General features: G+C 38.3%; 1 protein-coding gene across 1 annotated transcript in view; it reads left to right on the top strand.

Annotated features, from left to right (window-relative positions):
• The window catches only part of LOC145991649 (apolipoprotein D-like), a 39,271-nt gene that overhangs the window by 2,166 nt on the left and 14,509 nt on the right, over nucleotides 1-22,596 (top strand). The window contains exons 2-3 of the mRNA XM_083127709.1: nucleotides 8,936-9,065; nucleotides 10,871-11,001. Of these exons, the coding sequence (XP_082983835.1) occupies nucleotides 8,943-9,065; nucleotides 10,871-11,001 (254 nt within the window). The 5' untranslated portion in view covers nucleotides 8,936-8,942. The remainder of the gene's footprint in view (nucleotides 1-8,935; nucleotides 9,066-10,870; nucleotides 11,002-22,596) is intronic.

Consider the following 22,596-nt stretch of genomic DNA (forward strand, 5'->3'; position numbering starts at 1 on the left):
CTCGCTCTGCAGCCCACACAAGCATACGATAACGTTCTTCCATAAATGCGGTGGGTTGCCCAGGCTCGCTATAAAGGCAGCGTACCGAGTTGTCAATAATTTCAAACTGCACGTATGTCCTTTTTCAGAGAAAATTGTTGACGATAACGTGCCACATGACCCATAAGAGCTTTATAAACAACTTTGTACACCAAGGGGAAATAACTGTACACTCAGTTTTCATGCTACAAGCCCTTGTAATTAAGATTTTTCTTTCCTGTATGTAAGGAACCACGCATGACACATCCATGGTTGCCAGTGACTTTTCAGTTGAACAGCGACACAATTTCTTTTTCTGACAGACTGGAATCTAGACAGTCGTCTGAAATGTGAAGTCATCGCTACAAAACATGTAAGGACATTCATAAATAGAGGAGAATTAAACACGAGATGTAGCATGTGCATGGCGACATACGGATAAAGTGAGAGAAGGTGATAAAGTCCGGTGACTACACCCTGCCATGAGTTTTCATGTAAGGAGTGACCCTCTTGAAAGGTAATCAAATCTTAACCTCTCTCTGTCGGCCCTTTATTCTGTCCTGTCCATGTCCTTATTCCTTACTAATTGTTTAAGAACTAATTCATTCATTCATTACTACTTAATAAGAACTGAAATCGTCTAACCTAGTTCAAAGCTGAGGCTGTAAAGCGGCACTCAGCACACACAAAGGCAACACAACCCCATTAAGGATTATCCTGGTCGTGGGTCCAGGCGCCAGTGTCTCGTTGACATGCAAGGAGCAGTTCCAACTATGTGGAAGTGAGGTTGACATGTGGGTCACCCCTTATACCCTTCGTACCATAATTATGCCCTAGACTCTGATGCAATTGGTCTAGGCTTTATCTGGCCCTGTGCGTCATGTCGTGTTGGACGTAAAGGTGACATTGTGGATTTACAAGCATCTAACACTTGGACGCTCCCTTTGTGAAATTATGTCACGAGAAATTGGTTCTCAAGCGGCGCTGGTGGACGTGATTTCTCATAAAATGTCCGTAACGCGTCGATAACTTTTGCATGTTCATTGAATGGTAATAAAAGAACGTGAGAGTGGACGAAAAGTTTCGTTTTGTTACGGTCGTGAAGGGAAAATTGGCCTTTTGACGCGTTGTCAAAGGAACAAAAGTTGGTGTTGCGTCATAGGACTTCCATACTTCCATATGGAAGTATATGGGGAATCAGGTACAAGTACAGTTTAACATACGTGCAGACAGGACAACTGGTAAGGTTGTTTGGTTCTTTTACAGATGCCTGGCAATATGTGAACAAGCTTGCTTTACGTACAATATAAGTCACGCCCGTAGCCAGGAATCTTTCAAGGGGAGGTGGTACATGCGAATATGTGGGACAAAGATATCAGAAATGCTGTAAGGTTGATGGAATTATGCTACTTTGTGTTGCTTTTCTGCCAAGTTTGTATAATCGCGACGATGAGGATGAGGGATTATATGATGAAATTGATGAAGGAACACACTCACAAAGAACACCTATCCCCAGGCTGGGATTCGAACCCGGAGCCCCTGGCTTCATAGCGCGCTGTGCTAATCACTCCTCCACGACTGCAGTTCGAAAAAGGTTGGGACAGGAATTAAAAGAAATGGACTGCCCGGGTAAATCTGCTAGCCTCGCACCAATGGTTATAAAACTAAACTTCTCCAGTAATGAAGGCTACATACTTCTGGAGCCTGCCTCTCTACATAACAAACACGTTCATGCAACTACAAAATTAAACTTTTTATAAAGTTGAAAAATCGTCGGTTATTTTCGCAACTTTTACAGGTTCATATTTAAAAAATTCCAGTTCGAAGGGGGCATGGGCCCTCCCCTGGTAGGGCCTGATATAACTAGCGTTATAGGGAGAATTTTAGCAGGAAATTTGATTCTTCGTTATTAAAATTAAGATGACACCGCCACAAAAGAGTTTGAAAACATCTTGGCACTAGCCAATGAAATCAACATGACAGATTCTCCTCCTTAATGCTAGTGGACAGTCTTTCGTATTCCATGTTTAACTATAGGCCCAGTCCCGATTAGCTAATGTGAGAAAGTGGACTTCAACTTTAGAAACCATAAAAGATATAAACAATAAGGAATTGGCCAAAAGAAAAGTTTCCAAAATAGGCGTAGCTACCGGCCGGGGTTTCAGGAGGTCTGGCCTTCGTGATTTACTAGCTAGGCTGATGCGTACGTGTGTACGGTTATGCAAGTTACACATAATTGATCTATAACGTCGACCTCCTTGACGGAGTGGTTAGCACAGCGCGCTACGACGCCAGGATCCCGGTTCGAATCCCGGGCTGGGAATAGGTGTTCTTTGCGAGTGCCCTCTCATCAATTTCATCACTCACCCTCATCTTCGCGAATAGCCAATAGTGACAGGAAAGCGAAGAACGCTAAAATCAATAAATAGAAAGTAAACCGTGGACAATTTCCTATTGCCTCCCCAGTGGCCATATTAGAACATTGTACTTTATCCATACAAAGTCTAAAATTTTCTCAAAAAATCTGAACGTACACAAGTACAACACTCGTATGCACAACTCCCTCCACCTTTCTACTGTCCGCACATCCAAAACACATAATGGTCTAGGATTTCAAGATGTAAAACTCTATAACAAGCTGCCAGAGGAATTCAAGAATCATAATCCAACCAAATTTAAAATAACAGTAAAAAGCTTGCTTACGAAGTATTTGTTTTATAGCACAGAGGAGTACGTAGATCATATTTTTCATTAATAGACATAACCTTTGATTTTTCTTCTATTTTTTATGTTATTCTATACTCTTCCATACTTTTTAATATGCATAAGTATGTGTTAATTCCTTTGTACTCAAAATTATGCATGTAATTGACCTATCCCATATAATAGTGCTATTTGTACTTATATGATCAAGTGGATGGAAATAAATCAAATCATATCATTGGCACGAATCCCAGTCCTGGTGAGCATAGATTGGACTTGAAATAAACTTCGGAAATTGCCTAGTGTGGTTTTTGCTGATGATTGTACATAAGAATAGGATCAATGTGGATCTCGCGAAAGTAAACCGTTGCCAATTTTTCGCATGGACAGTTTCAATGTCACTTCATGTTCAATGACAAGTTCTGCGACAGAATTTCGTCCTCGCCTTGCAGGCAATATGAGAAAGGTCAAAGACCTTGAGGGCCATTAGCTGTTCACGTAATACGTGTGTGCAGAGCATGTTCTGACTTCCTTCCTCCTATAACTGCATCTTCAAGCCCGGCGGCAAGTTCTAGATGTGCGCTACCTTTTACCAGGGTTGCCAGAGTTTATAGGTAACATTCAATGCTCTCACCACGGTTATAGGTGGCGACTGTGTCGTCTCCGGTGGACAATTCGAACAGTGTTTAGTTCGTTGGAAAAATATATAGTTACTTGATTAGGAAGGAGTAAACCTTACACCTTTGTACAACAAATTTTTTCACACTATTTCTGCTTTAGATGCATACGTGAGTAGGTTAGGCAGCCAGGTTAGGTGCTTTTAGCATGTATCTCCCAAGTTGATATAGCTGTTGCTAGCCGCTCGTGTTTTCCGTTTTATCTTCCACAATGAAGTACAGTAGTATATATTACGAGTTTTTAAGTCCACTTTATGCACAGATGAGCTAATCAGGACTGAATCTACAGCTTAAAGTAGGATCAGAACTATACTACGTTTGAATTTCAACTTTCAATTTTGGGTGCGTCAGCACTTAAGCCATTTTTCATCCGTCACGTTATACGGGGTCCAGCCCCTTACCTTAACTAAAATAACATAACTGTAATGTTGTATAACTAAAATTTTAAAATATTCTGACTTCCGTTAAAAGCTGAGACTCTAAAGGGGCACTCAGCACACACAAGGACAAAACACCGGCCAACATACACAGTCCTACGAAGATTATACTGCCCGTAGGTTCAGACGCCAGAGCCTCGTTAGTCTGCTAAATGAAGTTCAGGGTGTACTACGTGGAAGTGAGGTTGACTTTTTGGTGCCTTACCAGAAGGTCGTCCCTTACACCTCAGGAGAACCACTACGTGCCTCCGCTGGGCATCGAACCCGACACACCTTGATTACGAGGCGACGACACCACTACGACATCGGGGAGACACATTATGTTTGAAAATTAAGATTTTTTTGTGTGGTGATAGAAATTGTTGGCTTAAATTTAGCAGTAAGGTTATCTCAAATTATTTTGTGAAAGATGTTAGAGGATTTTTGGAAAGGTGTTAGAAAGGGGACGGGGGTAGATAGATAAATCACTTTATCCACTCGTTTCAAACTGAACTATTCAATATTATTAACGTATACAAAATAATTTTGCCTCTGGTTACATGGGGGGGGGGGTAAATGCGGTTAGGGGTGTGATGCTGATCACATCACCCCCACTCACGACCGGATCAAGAAAGTGTGGGGCGTTACCCCCACACCCCCTATACGCCTTCATGACGTGGTGTTAAGCACAGGGGAGCACTTTACTTTTTCTTTCTTTATGTAAAACTGCTTCTAGCAGGAACAGGAAAAATCTCATTATACGTATTTACTGTCAAATATCTGAGAAAAAGTTAAAGTTTAGTATTGAAGGATTTGACGGAAAGTTGACTTGTTAGTAGGCTGTTGTAACTCTAGAAAAAAGATTCCTTGCTCTAATTTAGAACTAATGCAATGTATAAAATTTGAATTGTTATGTATAATACTTTAGCACCAAAACATAAGATCCCCCCTTAAAGATTTTGTGATGCTATGAGTTTTGGAACAATCTATAATGATATTTCTAAAAGCTGGGTTGGCACCACTACTTGATGCAGACCAAAAAACACGAAATCGCATTCACCGTAACTCTTAATACGGAAGAGTGAGTCTGTCTTTAGAGTCGTTTGCACTAGGTGACGGTTTAATAGCTTTCGTGATCTACGGTACGTTGCTTGATGAAAGTACCAACGCAATTTGGAGAGGTATCACAATGCTGATGGCACTTAGAGGACTGTTGCACCACGAAGTATCGAAAACATGTAGCGAAATTGTATTCTTAAAAATTCCTTTAATATTTGTCAGGGAAGAGTATTATTAAGTAATGAAGTCCAGTTTTGGCATGTACTTACTTTTTTCTCTAGCGTTCATCACATCATGTGGCTTTCTCAGGAGATAAGACAAGAATAAAGCCCTCATCACACGGAACTGGATTTCCAGTAGGTATGCCCTAGTTTGCGCTGGACTGGCTACAAATTTGCAAGTTTTCGCCTCACACGATACTTATCAGCGTACCTGTCGATATACTTTTGTTCCCATACGAGGGAAGTTGTAATGGCGGCCGCGTGAGATGTAAACAATGTATCACTTCACATTTTTAAAAGCCGATAACTATTCAACCGAGAGGAATAACGTTTCGTATATAACGTTATTAGGTACAAAACAATGGCCCAGCTTAAATACATGCTTTACAACGTTTACTGTACACGTTTGGAAGAATATTTTAGTTGTTTCAAATGTAAACACCGTGCACTCAGCATAGATGGTGTGACTCAACGCGCCTTTCATGCTGTATAAGTTATACATTGCTGGAGTAACACTTGGAAACCACAGACAAAAACGCTCCTTTGCACACACACAGATTATCTTCACATGGCGAAACTTTGCTCTGATTGGCTGTTCCACAGAATCCAGTCGAGGAAAGCAAGTAGCAATTAGAACATGTCCTATTCCTCCAAAGCAGTCAGCCAGGCGGCCATGATTGCTACCTAGAAAGTTAGTTCAGCGCCAACTAGGGCATTCCTACTAGAAATCCAGTTCCGTGTGATAGGGGCTTAAGTAAAAGTTTAAAACATGGGGGAAGGTAAGTTAGGTTAAAAAGGTTAAAATGCCAAAAGACAATGCAGTTGCCAGCCAGAGATGGAGTAGGAAGGAGTAACAGTGCACTGCATTGTCTTTTGTCAATTTAACCTTTTTAACCTAACTTATCTTCCCATGTTTTAAACTTGGACTATTCTTGTCTTATCTCCTGAGGAAGCCATGATGTGATGAAAGCTAGAGGTAAAACCAAAACCAAAACTGGACTTCATTACTTAGTGAAATGATGGCATGTGGTGTAAGTTATGCCTTATCTAAAGAGTAATATCTCAGACGTTAATATCAGGAACATATTAAATAAAAAAAAATCGGATCATACTTAGGATTCCTACCAAAATGAATAGTTATTATTCAGATAACCAATTTATGCAATTGATAGCTGCTATCCTAATTAGTAGATCACTCTTTAAACTGTAGCCAGTCCCGATTAGCCTTTCTGTGCATAAAGTGAACTTAAAACAACAATTCAATGAATCATGAAACTTTGCTGCTGGTTTTAAATCCCCCCACCCTATTTTACTCCAAAGAGTGGGGACTTGTCACGATGCACAATACGTATTTTGAAATCAGCCCGTGATATGCAGGCTACAGGGAAAGAACCCTTCTTCAACGTGAAGTCCAAGAATTGGGCATTGACCTCATTTACCGACCCGATTTCACAGCGATGAGGGCTAGCAAGGACACGGCGACGTTACTTTGATCCAGAAGAATGCAAGGGACAGTGATTCGATTGCCCGCATGCTCCTCGGGTTGTGACAAATCGTACAGCTAATATCAGCTGGAATAGAATTCTCATCGTGAACTGAAGGTGAGTAGATTTAAGCCCAATAGCTAGGGAAGATTCAATTTTTGACATTTGGTGTTGCTTTTCTTCCACTTTTTGCTAATCGCGACGATGATATGATGAAGGCACATTCACAAAGAACACCCATGTTCAGGGCGCGATTCGAACTCGAGACCAAAGGCGTCGTAGTGCGCTGTACTAACCACTCTGCCGACGAAGGTCGGCATATACAGTGCGGCAATTTGAAATCGAAACTGGTGCTGTAAAAAATAAACAAGTCTTCATAGAAAATTACTTACCAGGGATAATTCAAAGTAGGACACTCCTGCATCAACACATTGTAGCGCAATGCCTACCAGTGCATGGAAGGATTACTGGAATTTATTTTGTGTAACGCTGTTTAAAATCAATGTCGTAGCCTTTTTGATTGTTGGTACATCATAAAAGTAGGAACCTTTCAGTGCAGATTTTGGTTTAGGAAATAAAAAATAATCACACGGAGCCAGATCCGGTGAGTAGGCAGGGTGAGACAACACACACAGAGTCGGTTTAGGGCGAAAACGTTCTTTGCAATCAGTCTTGTGACTTGGGGCACTGTCATGAAGCAGACGCAAGCTGCCACCATCCCAATACTCGGGCCTCACACGTGTTATTCCATGCATCAAATGTTTCAGTACCTCAAGATAAAATGCAACAGTAACAGTCTGTCTGAGATTTCAGTCTTCAGTAATGATTGTCCTCACTTTCTCAACCAATTTTGGTGTTCTCACCGTCCCTGCTACACCTGGATGCTCGTCATGTTCAATTGGCTCCCGTACTTCACTGAAACGCCTGAGACATTCAAATACATGCAAGTGTACATGTACATTTCTTAAAATTACACAATATAAAGCAATTGCTTTATTGCAATTATTGGATAGAAGTTATGCAGAATAATATAAAAAGCTATGTTAAAAAAATATGGAATTTTTAAAATTAAAACTAATTTGCAAGATATTTTAAATGATCCTTAAAATATTAGTTCTGTAGCTTTTGAAAAAAGTTTAGCTCACTAATTTAAGCATGGCCTAGTAATAGGTAATTAGTGTAAGTACCGCTAAGTAAGCGGGCTTCGGCTATGGTTTGGGTCTCCCCAGAGAAGCGTAACAACTTTTCTCCTGAGATTTCGGCCTGTGTATGGGATCGGTGGCCACCTACCATTCGTGAGGAAACTGGGGAGCTATGAATGAGTAGCGTAACCCAGTCATGAAAACCTACAACAATGACTGGGGGTTTGTCGTGCTGACCATCCAGCCACTTCATAACTGGTTGAATGATCTCCCACCTCGGCAGGTGGAAGTGTGACCAGCAGAGGGTAGGTAGGCCCTGGCACTCGCGGGCTCTTGCGCCACTGGTTATGCTATTTTTATGTTAATATTTTAATAACCTTGTACAAATTGAAGGAACATTCCCTCTTTAACAGTATATAACTAAAGAAAAGAGAACTTAAAGTATCTAAGACTGTTTACCATTTGAGAAGCAGCATTGGCTCACTGGTTGTATGGGGTCTTGCATGATAGCCAGTGGTTTGTGTCTAGTTAGGGCTCTGTGGTCATTTTGTTATTTTCCACTAGGAGATTATATTAAAACTAAATTCTACAGAGCATTCCCTGACATTCGCTACAAGACTCGGCGACAAGCTGCCCGGCATCAGCGCTTGTCTTTCCCGGTGAACGGGTCAGCGACAGTCGCTAGAGTCGGCTATTAAAATTACAGTTTTCATATTGTGTACTAACCTTGACTACAGAAGGTGTTGAAAATGATGTCCCTCTGGTGCAACACATTCCTGGCATCTCCGAAGGAAATTGGCATTTACACGTGCAACTTTTTCTACTGTAATTCTCCCGATTTTTCGTGCAATACTATCTTTTAACTCACGGATGGTGTGCGGATTGTCTTTGTATACTTTATTTTTTTAGATTTCCCCATTTTTCTTTCCACTTTTATTCAGAACTGACCCTGTTACTCTAAACTTTTTTACGAGGTTTAATATAAGCAACTGTTGCGGACCCGTTCATCGGGAAAGACAAGCGCTGATGCCGGGTCGCTTGCCACTGAGTCTCGTAGCGAATGTCAGGGAATGCTCTGTAGTATAATCCAGTTCAGTTAATGAACTTAATATGCAAAGTTCGTTAATGTTATTGATTTTTGTTATGATTCAATTGTTTTGTTTGAGGAAAACTTTTGACCTGTTTCTTAAATAAGTAATTTTATTCTCTTCACAGTGGAACCATGGTTAACTTCAGAGTTTTTGTGATCTTAACATCAGGTGCCATCATCTTAGCCAATGCACAGGTTCCTTATCTAGTTTCCTGTCCTAGCTTAAAGACAGTGGAAGACTTTGATCTAGACAGGGTAAGTTGCATAGCATGGTGATGGAGAAATGGTTCATTTTTGGATCATGGTAGCCTGTTAATTTAACAATAATACGTACTCTTTTAAATATACTGTATATTTAGAAAAGATTAGTTTCTAAAATATAAATAAAGATATCTATATTTACAAGTAGTGCAAATTCTATTATTTGCCCACATTTCCACAACAATCTGTGCTAACTTTCTAAATGGAAAAAAGCAGGATAATATCTGTATCTGAGCAGAAAACTATTTGAAGGCAAAAGCTACAGAAAACTCTTTACAATTTTACAATTAAATGGCAGTATGTTAGTTGTATAAATATATACCACATGCATTTTTTCATCAATAGCACAAACATAATACAACAAACATGTTGTGTTAGCTTTTAGGTAAATAGAGAATAAAAAAATGTATGTGAAATAAATTTAGGTATCTATCTTCTATTTACTATGTTCAGAATTTATACGTTAGTCATGAACTCATATTCATATCCAGAAAAATCTAAATATCCAATCAGTACTTAGCAGATAGGTTTTGACATCACTTTGATCTTCTGGATATACTACACCCAGAGGAGAAATCACAGATACATTAGCTGAAAAGTCATGTTATCAACTGATTCCAATAAAATTATTGTCAAAAACCCTAGAATAGTACTTAAAAAGTAATTCTTCTTTGAAACTGATGAGTGGTGAGTGCCATAAAAGCAGATCTGTCTGCCCTCAATGTGTTTGGTGACTACCTACATATGACCATATATCACATACACTACCTTGATTGATTGATTGATTTTCCCTCACTGCCCATCCTCCACTTTTGGATAATCATGAAGATATGAAATTGATGAAGGGACACTCACAAATAACATCTTGCCCAGGCTTGAATGCAAAACAAGGACCCCTGGCATTGTAACATGCTGTGATAACCACTCTGTCATGAAGGTTTGCAACCCCATACGGACTACCTACATGTAACCACATGTCACATACGCTGCCATGGAGATGGAGAGAGCACAAACACCTAAAACGTTGTCGTGTGTATGGTCAAGTACAGCGGTATAAAAAAAACACCCAAAAGAAATTAATATCCACAAAAGTTTGCATGAACTATGGCCTACTACTGGATATTAATTTTGAAAAGCATTAAACAACGCACCCTTTTAAGGAAATTTGGGAGCTACCTGTGAGTAGCTTAACCCTGTCACAGATATCTCCTATAAGGGCTGGGGATTCGAAGTGCTGATCGCACATCACCCCATTACTGGTTGAAGATCTCCACACCTCTAGGTATGATTGTGGGAGGGAAACTGGCAGTCTGAAGATAGGCCAAGGGTGTAGAGCCATGGGCTATCATTATACTAATTTCCTAAAGAACATTGGTATCATATGTTCAAGTAATCCACTAACTAGTCTTAGATGTTGACAAAACACACTTGCTCCAGCGATTGTACACTGGGAAAATACTGTAAAATCTGCAACTTGTAAACGTAATGTATCATCACTTAATGTAGACTACATGAAACAATGTGATTATTTTTAAAAGGATTAAATTAATGTTATATAAAATGTCTGGATATGTAGAAAGTAAATGTAAAGAATTTAGATAAGTTTTAAATTATGTAACTAGTGCATAGTCAAATTATAAATTTATGTTAATTTCATAGCAAGAATTCAGCACTCAAATATTTCTCATGACAATTATTTTTGGAAACCATGTCCAAAATTCTTGAAATGCTTATGATGTTGGTCCTTGAACATGAAGTTTGATTCTTTTCATGCTGTTTTGTGTTACATTTGCTTCCAGTACCTTGGAGTGTGGTATGAAGTGGAGAGGTACTTTGCACTCTTTCAATTTGGAGGACGCTGTGTAATGGCAAATTACACAGACATGGGTAATGGAAAGTTTGGAGTCATCAACAGGCAGATAAGTTCATTGTGAGTGATAAACATTCTTAGGGTTGGGAATACTGTCTGGATCAGCAGTGTTCGCTTTTTACATTTTAGTCTATCTTTTTTACGGGTTAATTGTGAAGCAGAAATGAGGTAATAGAAATTGAATTGCATTTGTAGTGATTAAACTTTTTCTTAGAACTTTCTAGCACATTTTACATGTGTCTTTCTCGAAGAATTATAAACAGAATGTCATGTCAATTATAACAAATGGTCCCACCACTAGATAAAATAATGAACTGCTTAACAGTTGCATTTTTACAAACTGCCAGTAAATAATAAATGTTCAAAATAGTTAAATTGGCACATTTACTTTTGGGATTTAATTGATTTGTGGAATATACAGGGACCAATACCCAGCATATTCCTTAATGGTTATGTATTCAGCAGACCATCCTTGAGGAATGGAATGAATGATTTATTGATTTTGTTTATTTTACTTTGCTTTCCTGCCACTTTTGGCTAATTGTGAAGATGAGGATGATTTGTGATAAGACGGAATGAATGAAAAGACACAAGGACAGCACACAACACGAGTCCCACGAAGGATTATAATGTCCATGAGTCCAGACGCCAGAGCCTTGCTAGTCTGCAAAATGAAGTCTTGGAAGTGAGTTTGACTTTTGGCAGGATTTTTAAAAGTCCAGGATTCAATTCCGGTCCAGGAGAGAAAATCAGCAAGTATAAATGGGTTCTGGCCAAGTTCCGCATTGACATGAACCAATACGCAACATGGGCCGAATTTAAATCGTGCGAGAAAAAAGATTCCGGTCCTGTTACGGAACCCAATGGAATGTATGTGTTCCTGGATCTTTAACAATCTCAGGGTTATTAAAGATCCAGGAATTGTAAATAAATTCAATTCCCGTCTGGGAAAGAAAAATCGGCAAGTGTAAATGGGTTTTGGTCCGAAAAGAATTTTTTTTAAGTTTAAAGTATTTCAATTCGGTCCAGGAACTTTTTTACCAAATGAACTTAAATACAGTCCAGGAGCCTTTCTTTCAGGATGAATTTAAATATAGTCCAGGAACACTTTTTCAATGAAACAGTATGCAACTTAGACCAAATTTAAATTGTACAAAAAAAAAAAAAAAAAATTCTGGTCCTGTTGCGGAACCCAAAAGAACCCATTAGAATTTATGGGTTCCTGGATCCACAACAACCCTGCCTTTGGGTGTCTTCATAAAGGGTAGTAGTGGTATTTGTGGTAGGGACAGGACCAGAAAGTATGAACCCCCCTCAAGCAGATTTGGCTATACTTAAAACAAGCTCAACATGCCCATATGAGCTTTTTGCTCAAGTGTGGAATCTTGTCTAATCCAAGATTTTTGTAAAAAATGCCCCTCAGAAAGTATGAACCCCCTCAGATTGATTTGCCTATACTTATAAAAGGCACTTCTGTGAGATTGTTGTCCATAAATTTGTTAAAAATTTGATATTTTTTTTGGCCATACTTAAAACTAGGCCACACCCACCTATACACACCTACACCCACCCACACCCACCCACACATATTTACTTCCGGTCCACTTCCGGTCCACTTCCGGTCCACTTCCGATCCACTTCCAGTCCACTTCCGGTCCACTTCCGGTTTGAGTTCAATTGGACACCAGGCTCATCTTGCATATCTAGTACTAAGACAATGCAATATGCAGAGACCCTCTAGAATTGCTCCGTGACTCTCTCATTTCTTACATCATAAACATATGATTTTTCCCCTATGAGAATAACACTACATATGGTGTCATCGGGTAATGCCTCATGGAATTCACAGATAATTTTAATGTTTGTCCTGTCATTAACCACAACTTGTTTTCTTTTTGAAGTGTTGATTACAAACATGGGTCTCTGTGCTTTGAATTCATCTGGTGTGTAATACATGTCAGTATTGCCAGTAGTGACCCTTTTGAATGCCGAAAATGCCTCATATAATTTGAGGAAATCATCCTTGGAAATATCTAAATTATAATTTTCCCTAGGAAATACCTCATTTCTGCCATTTTTAAGATAAATGTTCTTGATGTTGCAGTTATCAAATTTGCTTGAATTTTTTTCCTGATTGTTGTGTCTTCCAGTCTGAAACAGTACCACCACAAAATCAGGCATGTCATATTGTATGCTGGAGAATGAGTTTGTAGCATCAAACTCATAATAAGAACCAGATGCGGGCTTCTGTACGCATTGATATGTATAAAATTGCAGAGGAATTTGTGGATTTTTTATTATATCAGCTTTGTATTTAAGAGCATAACTGGCTTCATACTCAACAACAGGGATTCTTAGCTCCATAGTCTGAATAATGCATTTGCCTGCATCAGGTAGGGTATTAGGCAGAGCTTCTCCTGTAGAGTTTAATGTGCTGTACCTCATCAAAGCATTATTATCATTGGCAGCTCTTCTAAATGTAATTCTTAAACCACCCTTCCACATAATATCTTTGTAATCTGAGAAGAATCCTGGCAATAGGCGCATCGGGAACAGCACTGTGTGATTTTTAGATAATATCTTATCACCAGCTTCAAATCCGCCTATTTTGTAGTAAGAAGCCTCGGTTTTGGATAATTTTAGTGTGGCCAAAGCTGTGGAGGTAATGCCGGGATAATCTATTCTGTTTATAACAACACCATGCTTTCTGATCTCAATTTCAGAGAACAGATGTGGCACAAAATTATCTACCAATCTTATATTTGAATTTGCCGGATAATCTGTTCCATCGAGCTTTACAACATCAAATTTGATGTATAGATCTGCTCTGTGGGGGTGTATAAAGCCATCCCCTACATCAAGATCAACCTCAATCTCTGTGTTGGGTTGATTTAAATTTGCAAATGTCCTCCTGTTTGGGGAGAATGATTGTAGCTCATAACTCTCAATATTTTCCATTGTATGTATTTTTATTTAAATGTTAATCTCTATGATTGCAGTTGTTGTGGCTCCAGCAAAATCAACTAATTCTTCTTTTTCATTAGTGACCATCAATTCAATGTAATCTATTCTGTTGTGGCACACAGGAAAATATAATGTTGGGGATGGATTGTAGATGATTGGCTCCATAAATTCAGAATTAGGTTTGAATGTTGCAATGATGCCAGTTTGTTTGTGAGTGCCTATGCCATTTGATTTGGTGATCATACCCTCAGCCACATTACAGTGAATATTCAGAGTCTCTATGGCCAAGAATTTGGGTATATTCATAGCAGTGTGTTTGATGCCTGGTTCAAGTTTTGTGTTGTTCTCAAAGCCTAACAGCTCTCCTATAGTACCCAGATCCACTGTTTCTGTGGCAGATACAATCTCTACTCTGTGAGTGACAGAATTTTGACTTAACACTACACCTCTGGGTAATTGAGCATTTAAAGTGGACAGATTATATTGCCCTGGAGTGATGACAATTTTTTGATCCCCTACTGCAATTTTGTTGTTGTGGTGTGTAATATTAGGGATCAAGTACATGCCGTAAAATGCTCTGAGAGCTATTGTTTTGGGATACACTATGTCATCATGTAATTTGAGTTTCAATATTGAATTTTGGCTGGTGAGATGGAATACCCCCATGATGTTTCAGATACAACAGGGCTTTTTGAAAATTTTCAATTGATGGTTTATTTATTTGAGACATATATCTAAGAACAGATAAACACAAATGTCCGCAATTAACATCTTTGAAATTGAATTGAAAACACGGGCATTATTGTAATAAAGATTAGCTGATTTTAGATATTTTACTAAATTTTCAGGTGGAACACCTCCAAATGAATCAAACACAAATGCCTCATTTTTTAAATATTTAAGATAACAAATCCAGTGAGTGCCCTGATTTTTGTACTTATCCAAATTAACAATGCCACACTCTTTGTTGAGTGGTTGTTCTGGTAAAGAATCAGACATGTACACACCTCTAAAATTTTTGATGCCCAGTGGCTTGATTAAAGCTTCAATATCTTGGTTTGTAAGCGGCTCTTGTTTTTTTAAACTTATTCATGGCTCTCTTAACACCTTTGCCTTGTTTCTCCATGGCCAGGTTATGGCGCCTCTGCTCATCTAATTCTGCCCTATTTTTCTTGGCATCTATTACTGTTTTTGCTATGGCGGCTGATCCCCCGGCCAAGCTCCCAACAGCCCCGAGAGCTGCTAAGATGGCAGGGATAGTAAATATGAATCCCCCCACATGTGATTTTTTTCTTGATTGCTGTAATTTTTTTAATTGGGGGGTACTAAGCAACAATTTCATACCATGGCCCTTGGCAATACAAGAGCTTTTTTTCTTGCGCTGCTTCTTGGTCAAAAGGCTATCAATAGGCCCAAGAGATTTGAGACCTGCATAAGGTATTTGATACATAACACCCTTGGCCTTCATTGTAGGTTTATTATATACATATTCACAAACCCCACCCCAGTTTTTGTTTGGTGCTCATAGCTATGGTGGTTCCCAATGCTGCTATTTTTTCACTCAAAGAAGCATCTTTGCTTACAAATCTACCAAATGCAGCCTCTTCTAATTTCTTGTCTGCAACATGTCTCTTGTCAAGATCAGAATGTGTGTTGTATGCTATGTCATGGTCTCTACAAGCAGCATCTAGGGGATTTATACCAGGATCACCTCTGTTTAATCTGTGATCCAATTTTGTACCGGGACCACAATACTGATAGCCTGGAATGTGTAGTTCAAATGGCAGCTTGTTTATGATGTCATTAACCAACCCCCGACCCTCAGAAATATTCCAAAATTTGGGGGGTAGAGTATTAATAATTTTTATGAGATATCCAATCCCCTTAGTGTCATTCACTATAAAATTAGATAATTTGGTGCTTATCATGTCCATAATTCCAACCTTTTCATTGTAAAAATTGTGGTTGCCAGCATTTTCCTCCCCAGCTATCACCAATAACCTATCTACAAGTTTCCTGACATCATCAACCCACACAAATTCTTTAGGCAGGGTGTTGTATTGTTTGATTCCACTGCCAGTCTTGATCTGTGACCATATGGGCTTGATTAAATTATTGTATTTTGCCCCACTGCTAGACTTGACTCTTTTTTGTGTGGGATCATTGTTCTGGTATAGAGCATCTGATTTTATTAATATTTCTTTGTAATATTCATAATCTTGATCTGTATAGCTGCCAGGCCTTTTCCTAGTCATCAGTTCCCACAATCCAGGTGTTCCGGGGTACTTAACAAAAGCACCTTTTTCTCCGAGACGAGATTCTGAATATACAATCAGATCATCTCCCATAAATGTTACTCTGAAATTGCCAATTCTATGTATGATGCTACCATCAAGCTCTGTGTCAGCATATAAGCCAAAGACCTCATCTTTGTTGTCTTTAGGTGTTGTTAAATATTTTTGAGCAAGAAGACCCAATTCAATAGGATCCTGAGTAGCTTCAATTCTTCTAGGAGCAATAGGACTAGGTGTATGAATACTAGAAAGTGGGGTGAATGGATAATCTAATATGTTCCTTGCAGCTACAGGTACAAGCTCTGTGATCAAATTTTGATTTTGCTCTGTAACAGTTTTGATATTTTTACCTAATTCACTAATAGCATCAATGATAGGCTGTTCTGTTTGTTTGTGTTGTTCATAAATTCCTCGGTTCTGTGATTTCCATCCCTTAAATCTTTTTACAAGATAATCTCTTAACTTAAGATCATCAATGATTGGCCTTTTCATGTTTATTTATTTATATTTCAATGTCTAGAAAATTGTTGATTTTATTTCTGTATTTGCCACTATTGGGTGTTCTTGTCATATCAATTGTGACAAACCCATAACTGTCCTGGTTCCAGCACCTGCTGCAAAACTTGGAAAAATCATTGTAGCTCAAGTCCCCACCTACATATTCATCATGTATGTGTTTGAGGTTGGTATGATCTTGATGAAACACACATATAAAATTGCTGTTGTCTCGGATCAGCTGCTTCGGTATTTTAGAAAAAGTCTGTGCCAGGTAGAAGCAATCAATGTTTTTGTGTCGCCCCTGTGTAAAGAAATTTCTAACCTTGTTTTGATTATCCAGTATAATGTCATCAAACACAACAACAGAATTATCGAGACATTCGTGAAGTGGCTTAACATCTGATTCAAAAGTGGCAATATCCAATCCATCATATAGCTTCATCAGCTGCTGATATTTTAATTGTTCCAAGCTCTTAGAGAAAACATACAAGTGCCTGTTTTTCCAGTCTAACCAGTTGGGTGCCAATAAAAAATTATCAACCATTAGTGTAGTTTTACCACAAGCAGATGGCCCAACAATAAGACACCTAATATTATCAGGCAGCAAGTTGCCATTTCTCTTATTTTGTTGTTCAGGTTCTGGCAGCCTTTTTATAACATCCCAGGTGCTCATATTATTATTTTGTTTGCATCGATCCAGCTGTGTTCTGGGAGTCCTAGCCATTTGACAAGTAACTTGTTGCCTTTTCTGCGGATGATTTTTTCTATGAGATATGTGTCAGGCTGTTTAGTTTTGCTGAGTTCTTGTTCATAGAACCTGCCTTTGAGAATTTCTCCTCGGTGATCTTTTATTATATATGTGTTAAGGGTCCCGGGTTTAACTTGAACCACTGTAAATAATTCAGTGCTCCAGTTTCTTGTAAAGCCTCTTTTGAATAAGTGCTTATATTTGCTGATTCTTACTTGATCACCCACCCTGTATTTGGCCTTTCTTGTTGTTAGCTGGTATCTAGGATAATAAACAGTCCTGATCAATTTTTGCTCATCAGATGAAGTTACTTCAGAGGGTTTCATGTTGATTGTGGAATGGACCGAGTTGTTATATTTATGTAGAAGTTCTGGAAGAATATTAATCCATTTATAATTACCTTGGAGGGTAAATTGTTTATACATAAGATTTTTTAAGGTTCTGTTGAATCTCTCTACAATTGAGGCTTTGAGATCACTGTAACTCAAATAATGTTTTATTGCCTGGCTTTTAATAAATTGTTGAAACACAGAATTATAAAATTCTTTGCCATTATCTGTTTGCAAATACCGCGGTGATCTTCCACTCTGATTGATGATTGTTCTGATGGCTTCTGTAACACATTTTCCAGTCTTGGATTTGAGTGGCACAGCCCAGGCAAATTTTGAAAATGTGTCTATTACAGTGAGTAGATACTTGTAGCCCTTGTTGATTTTGTCTAAGTTTTTCAACTTTCCACTTGACAACTCAATCAAGTCGCTTTGCCATAAATCATCTATGCCTTTTGTGACTACTGGGAGTCTCTTATAATTATGTCTGGCCTGTCTGTGTAATTCATCAACAATAATTTCTCTAGACATAATATGAAAACAAGAATATTGCAACTATGGGGTGTTCAGCAGCTGATACTACAGGATTTTCTAAATATAATTTGTCCCCTATTTGTATTTTAAATTCCAAAGTGCCATCATCTTCAGTATAGGCTGTTTCTAATGTATTGGGGTCTGTAAAATCCTCCAATTCTACACTGGTGATTTTTACTTTGTTCTCAGCATTTGTTATTGATAAGGTAGGGTAGTGGTGTGCCTGTGGTTGAAGCCAATATTTGATCTTGATTGGTCTCAATGTGCCCCCAACAAAAAATTGATAATAAAATTGTACAGGGGACAGCATATATATTTTGCCACCTGGTGTAAATGGAGAATCATATTCTTTGTTGGGGATGCTGTACAATTCAAGAATTACTGAATGTTTTGGATTCTCGATTATGCCGGTTATTTCTTTTTCTGCTGTAAGCAATCTGCTTGTTACAGATTCTAGGTGCTCATTGATGGTCCTAACAACATCATCATGGCCTGGCTTGATTTTTATGTCCACAACAAGTTTCTTGTATTGTTGCACAATTTCTTGAAGCTGGGTGGCAAAAACAGACAGAGCATTTGCTTGATTGGATTCCATGGTCCCTAGCTGTTGCTTGATATTAGCTACAATTTGTTGCAAATTTTCAACAACTGCCAATTTTGAATTTTGAGCAGTAAGATCATGGACCTGTCTTCTGATATCCTCAAACAGGGCATGCAGTTCATTAATATGTTGATTGGTTGGTAGAGTGGCCACTGTCTGAGTGAGATGTTTGATCTCTGCTTGGATATTCTTGATATCTTCTGATTTCAATATCCTATTCACTGCCCTCTTAATATTTTTAAGTTCCTGTGATGTAGGAAGATTTGATACTGTATTTTGCAAAGATCCAAGTGCCAATTTTACATTGTTTAATTCAGAAGCATCAGCCACATTTTGCATAGCATTTTGGAGCAGGGCTATATCTGCCTGAGTGGGTGTGGATTGTTGTAAAATTTCAAGTTTTGTTTGGATATCATCAATCAAGTGATGAAAATGAGACAGTTCAGATTCAGTGTTGAGGTTTTCAAGCTTTGTGATTTGGTGCTGGACACTGACAAGGGTATCTACAATACCGGGCAGGCGAGATTCTAGAGTTTCTTGTACATTTGCCAAATCACTTTGCACTGCTGCTATTGTACCTTCAAGATGGGTTATGGTACTTTGAATTTTTCCAAAATCTTCATATGTTTCAAGTTGCAGCTTAATGTTGGCAACACTCCGAGTTATTGCACTCAAAGCATCAGAAGATGGCAAATTGTTCATAAAATTTTCAAGTGTCTCAATTTTTTCTTTAACCTCGGCTATGGCATTGTTCAAGGGGTCCAGATTAGGTATTTGGAGTGATTGAATCTGTTCTTTTAGAGTGGAAATCACTAGATCAAAATCTTCTTGTGATTTTATGCTTTTGACAATTGTTTGGAGCTGTGCCTGGACATTATTTATCTGCTCTTCCAATTGTTGTTTCAATTGCTCAGAGTTGTTAGCCTGGGTCTTAAATTTGGCTTGAAGAGCTGCTACAGCTTCTTCTAAACTTTGAAAATTATCCAATGTGGCCAGATCAGTATATTTCTGAAGCAGCACTTTGAGTTCAGAATCAATTTTAAGAAGAGGGTCCATGCATTGTGATTGTAAATTTGTAATTTCTAATTGAAGACTGGCATTGAGTGTGGTTTGTAAAGCTTGTAAATCACTTCTTAATTTCTTGACTCTGACATCAAGCATCAGAATCTCATCACTGTGATCTTCATGTCTTGTATGGCCAAATATATCATTAGGCATTTTTGTTTTAGTGGTTATTTATTATAGAGTATCTGATTCTTAATTCTATAAAAAAGGGTATAAGCTTGTCATATGATCCCGGGACCTCAATATATAAGCAGTCACCAGCAGAAACAGTATATACGGTGCCAGAAATCATGTTTGAGTGCTTAATTCTATAAATATTTCTCCCTATTGAAATCTTGACATCACCCTCAGGGGTTGTAATAAATTGCAATTGCCCACCTACAGGTAATTGGTAATGATTTAAATTATTGTTAAATATGTACAATATTTTGCCTGTTTCATCATCAACATCTGTAAGTATGCTGTTCAGATGAATAATTAACAAGCCACTCAGTTTAGACAGCATATCAGAAGAGGGTTGTGGTGTTGGCAGCTCCATAATAGCCTGTTTTTTGAACCCAAATAAGTTCATAGGCATGTTTATTTATTTCAAATCATGCTCTGTAATTGGGCATTGATTTCCATTTTTCAAATCACAATGCCCCCATGGTAAAGTATGTATGCCACATGATAAAATGCATCTCTTATCATCATGTGGGTCCAGGGCCACTTTTCTTACAATATTTGAAGTCAATAAGTGATCCATACTCTGAATTCTGGATTCTGATGTTTTGATTAAATTCTGGGATTTGAGGCAATATTTATAATCTTCAAATACAAGCTCTTTTTCAACAGTTACTTTGCCAATACCCTTGGCCTTTTTGGCAGCAACACCACTACATGTTTCAAAAGTGTACACCTTGGCACTTAACCCAGCAAATTTCACAATAACATCACCAAGTGTCTCATCTTTTAACTTGCCAGGCACCTTTTTGTTGTGGGGTTGAATTATTGTATGTTCACTGGTATCAAAGTATTGAAACAATTCAGGCTGTGCAATATCTTGATAAACATCTTCTGTTTGAATATCAAGAACAAAACTATCAGTGTCCATGTACATCAATTTTACACGATCCTCATAAAAAGGTTTCAACACATCATAATCCAATGTTAACATATGTAATTTGGACGATTCCAATATCCCAGCCCCTACATAAATAGGTTTATCAAACTTAATCTTTGTTTTCTTCATGTTGAAAAGTGCCATGTGCTCATCATAAATTCTTCTATAATTGAAATTAGGCTTTGCAACCAATTTTTTGCTCAGGCTGGGGTCAGTAATTATTTTAACATCGGTATGTTTTCTGACATTTTCAATAGTTTTGCCATACACTGAATTCACCATCAATTTAAACAAGCCCTTATCAAATTGGCTCTTTGCAGATGTTCGAAGCTCTGTGTTTGTATCAATGTATGGTTTCAACCATTCTGAGTGCCTGAACCTTAAGACTTTGCCAACTTTGGTCACTTGAACACCATGATTCATCAGGAACTGGAGGTTTTTGTAATATATGACATAATCCTGTTTTGGCTCCAGGGTCATCATGAGCTTCTTCTGTTTAGAGCCAGGTGAGCACTGAACCTCGGGAATTGGGGGCAGATCAGAAAATTTATTGTGCAAATCATCAGGAATTGTCAGATCAACCTCTAAGAAGAGGCCATAGTCACTGTCATCAAAATCCTTAAGATCTTCAATATTAAAATCTTCAACCCACTCAAGCCCTGCATATGGCAGTTTTTGCATCATGGCATGACCATAGAGGCTGTTGGCATCTACATACACTATATAATTTGATGGCCGTGCTGGATCATAATCAGGCATATATTTGTTATTTGCTCTGGCATATCTCTGGGAACATTGCACCATCCCCCCTCTTATACATTTCTCCATAAACAGATACTTATCTTGATCGTGGATCAGATCCAAATGCATGTTAGTGTTCAAAAACGTTGCAGACCATGCTAGGCTCGGGGCACTGAAAAAATATATTGGATCCAGTCTATAATTTTGCATAGAAGATTTTCTGAATGCCTGCAATATATCAGCTAAGAGGGTCACATCAAGTTTCAAATATGCCATGTGATAATCACCAAATGTCTGGCATTTTAAATTGTTCCACATCAACTGAGCATGGTGATAATCTTCATCAGTGATTCCAGATCCTCTGATTTTGCTGTAAAACTCTTCTTGTGGTGGCAGAGAACACTCATCAAATTTAGAAAAATCTGTAACATAGTCATATGGATATACACCCTTCCGCCTAATTAATTTCAGGTCCTGATTTGGAAACAAGGCACGTGTGATTTTGAATTGATCATCAGGTAATTGAGTGGCCAGTGTAGCCAGGCTAGCAGATAAAAATCTGTAAGAATCAAGAAATCTTATGTGAATAGGAACACCATCAACTTTAATTATCTTGCTAATAGATATATATTTCTCATCATTTTCAGCTAAAATATTTAAATTCTGCTTGTCAAACCCCTCGTACCTGATCAGATGATGGAAATCATAATTGGATGCTCCATGGCAAAATATGGGGACAAATCTTGGTCTCTTGATCTTAATATTACAGCTATTACACA

The sequence above is a fragment of the Lepisma saccharinum genome, chromosome 8, assembly GCF_977018435.1.
Source record: "Lepisma saccharinum chromosome 8, izLepSacc3.1, whole genome shotgun sequence".
NCBI lineage: Eukaryota > Metazoa > Arthropoda > Insecta > Zygentoma > Lepismatidae > Lepisma > Lepisma saccharinum.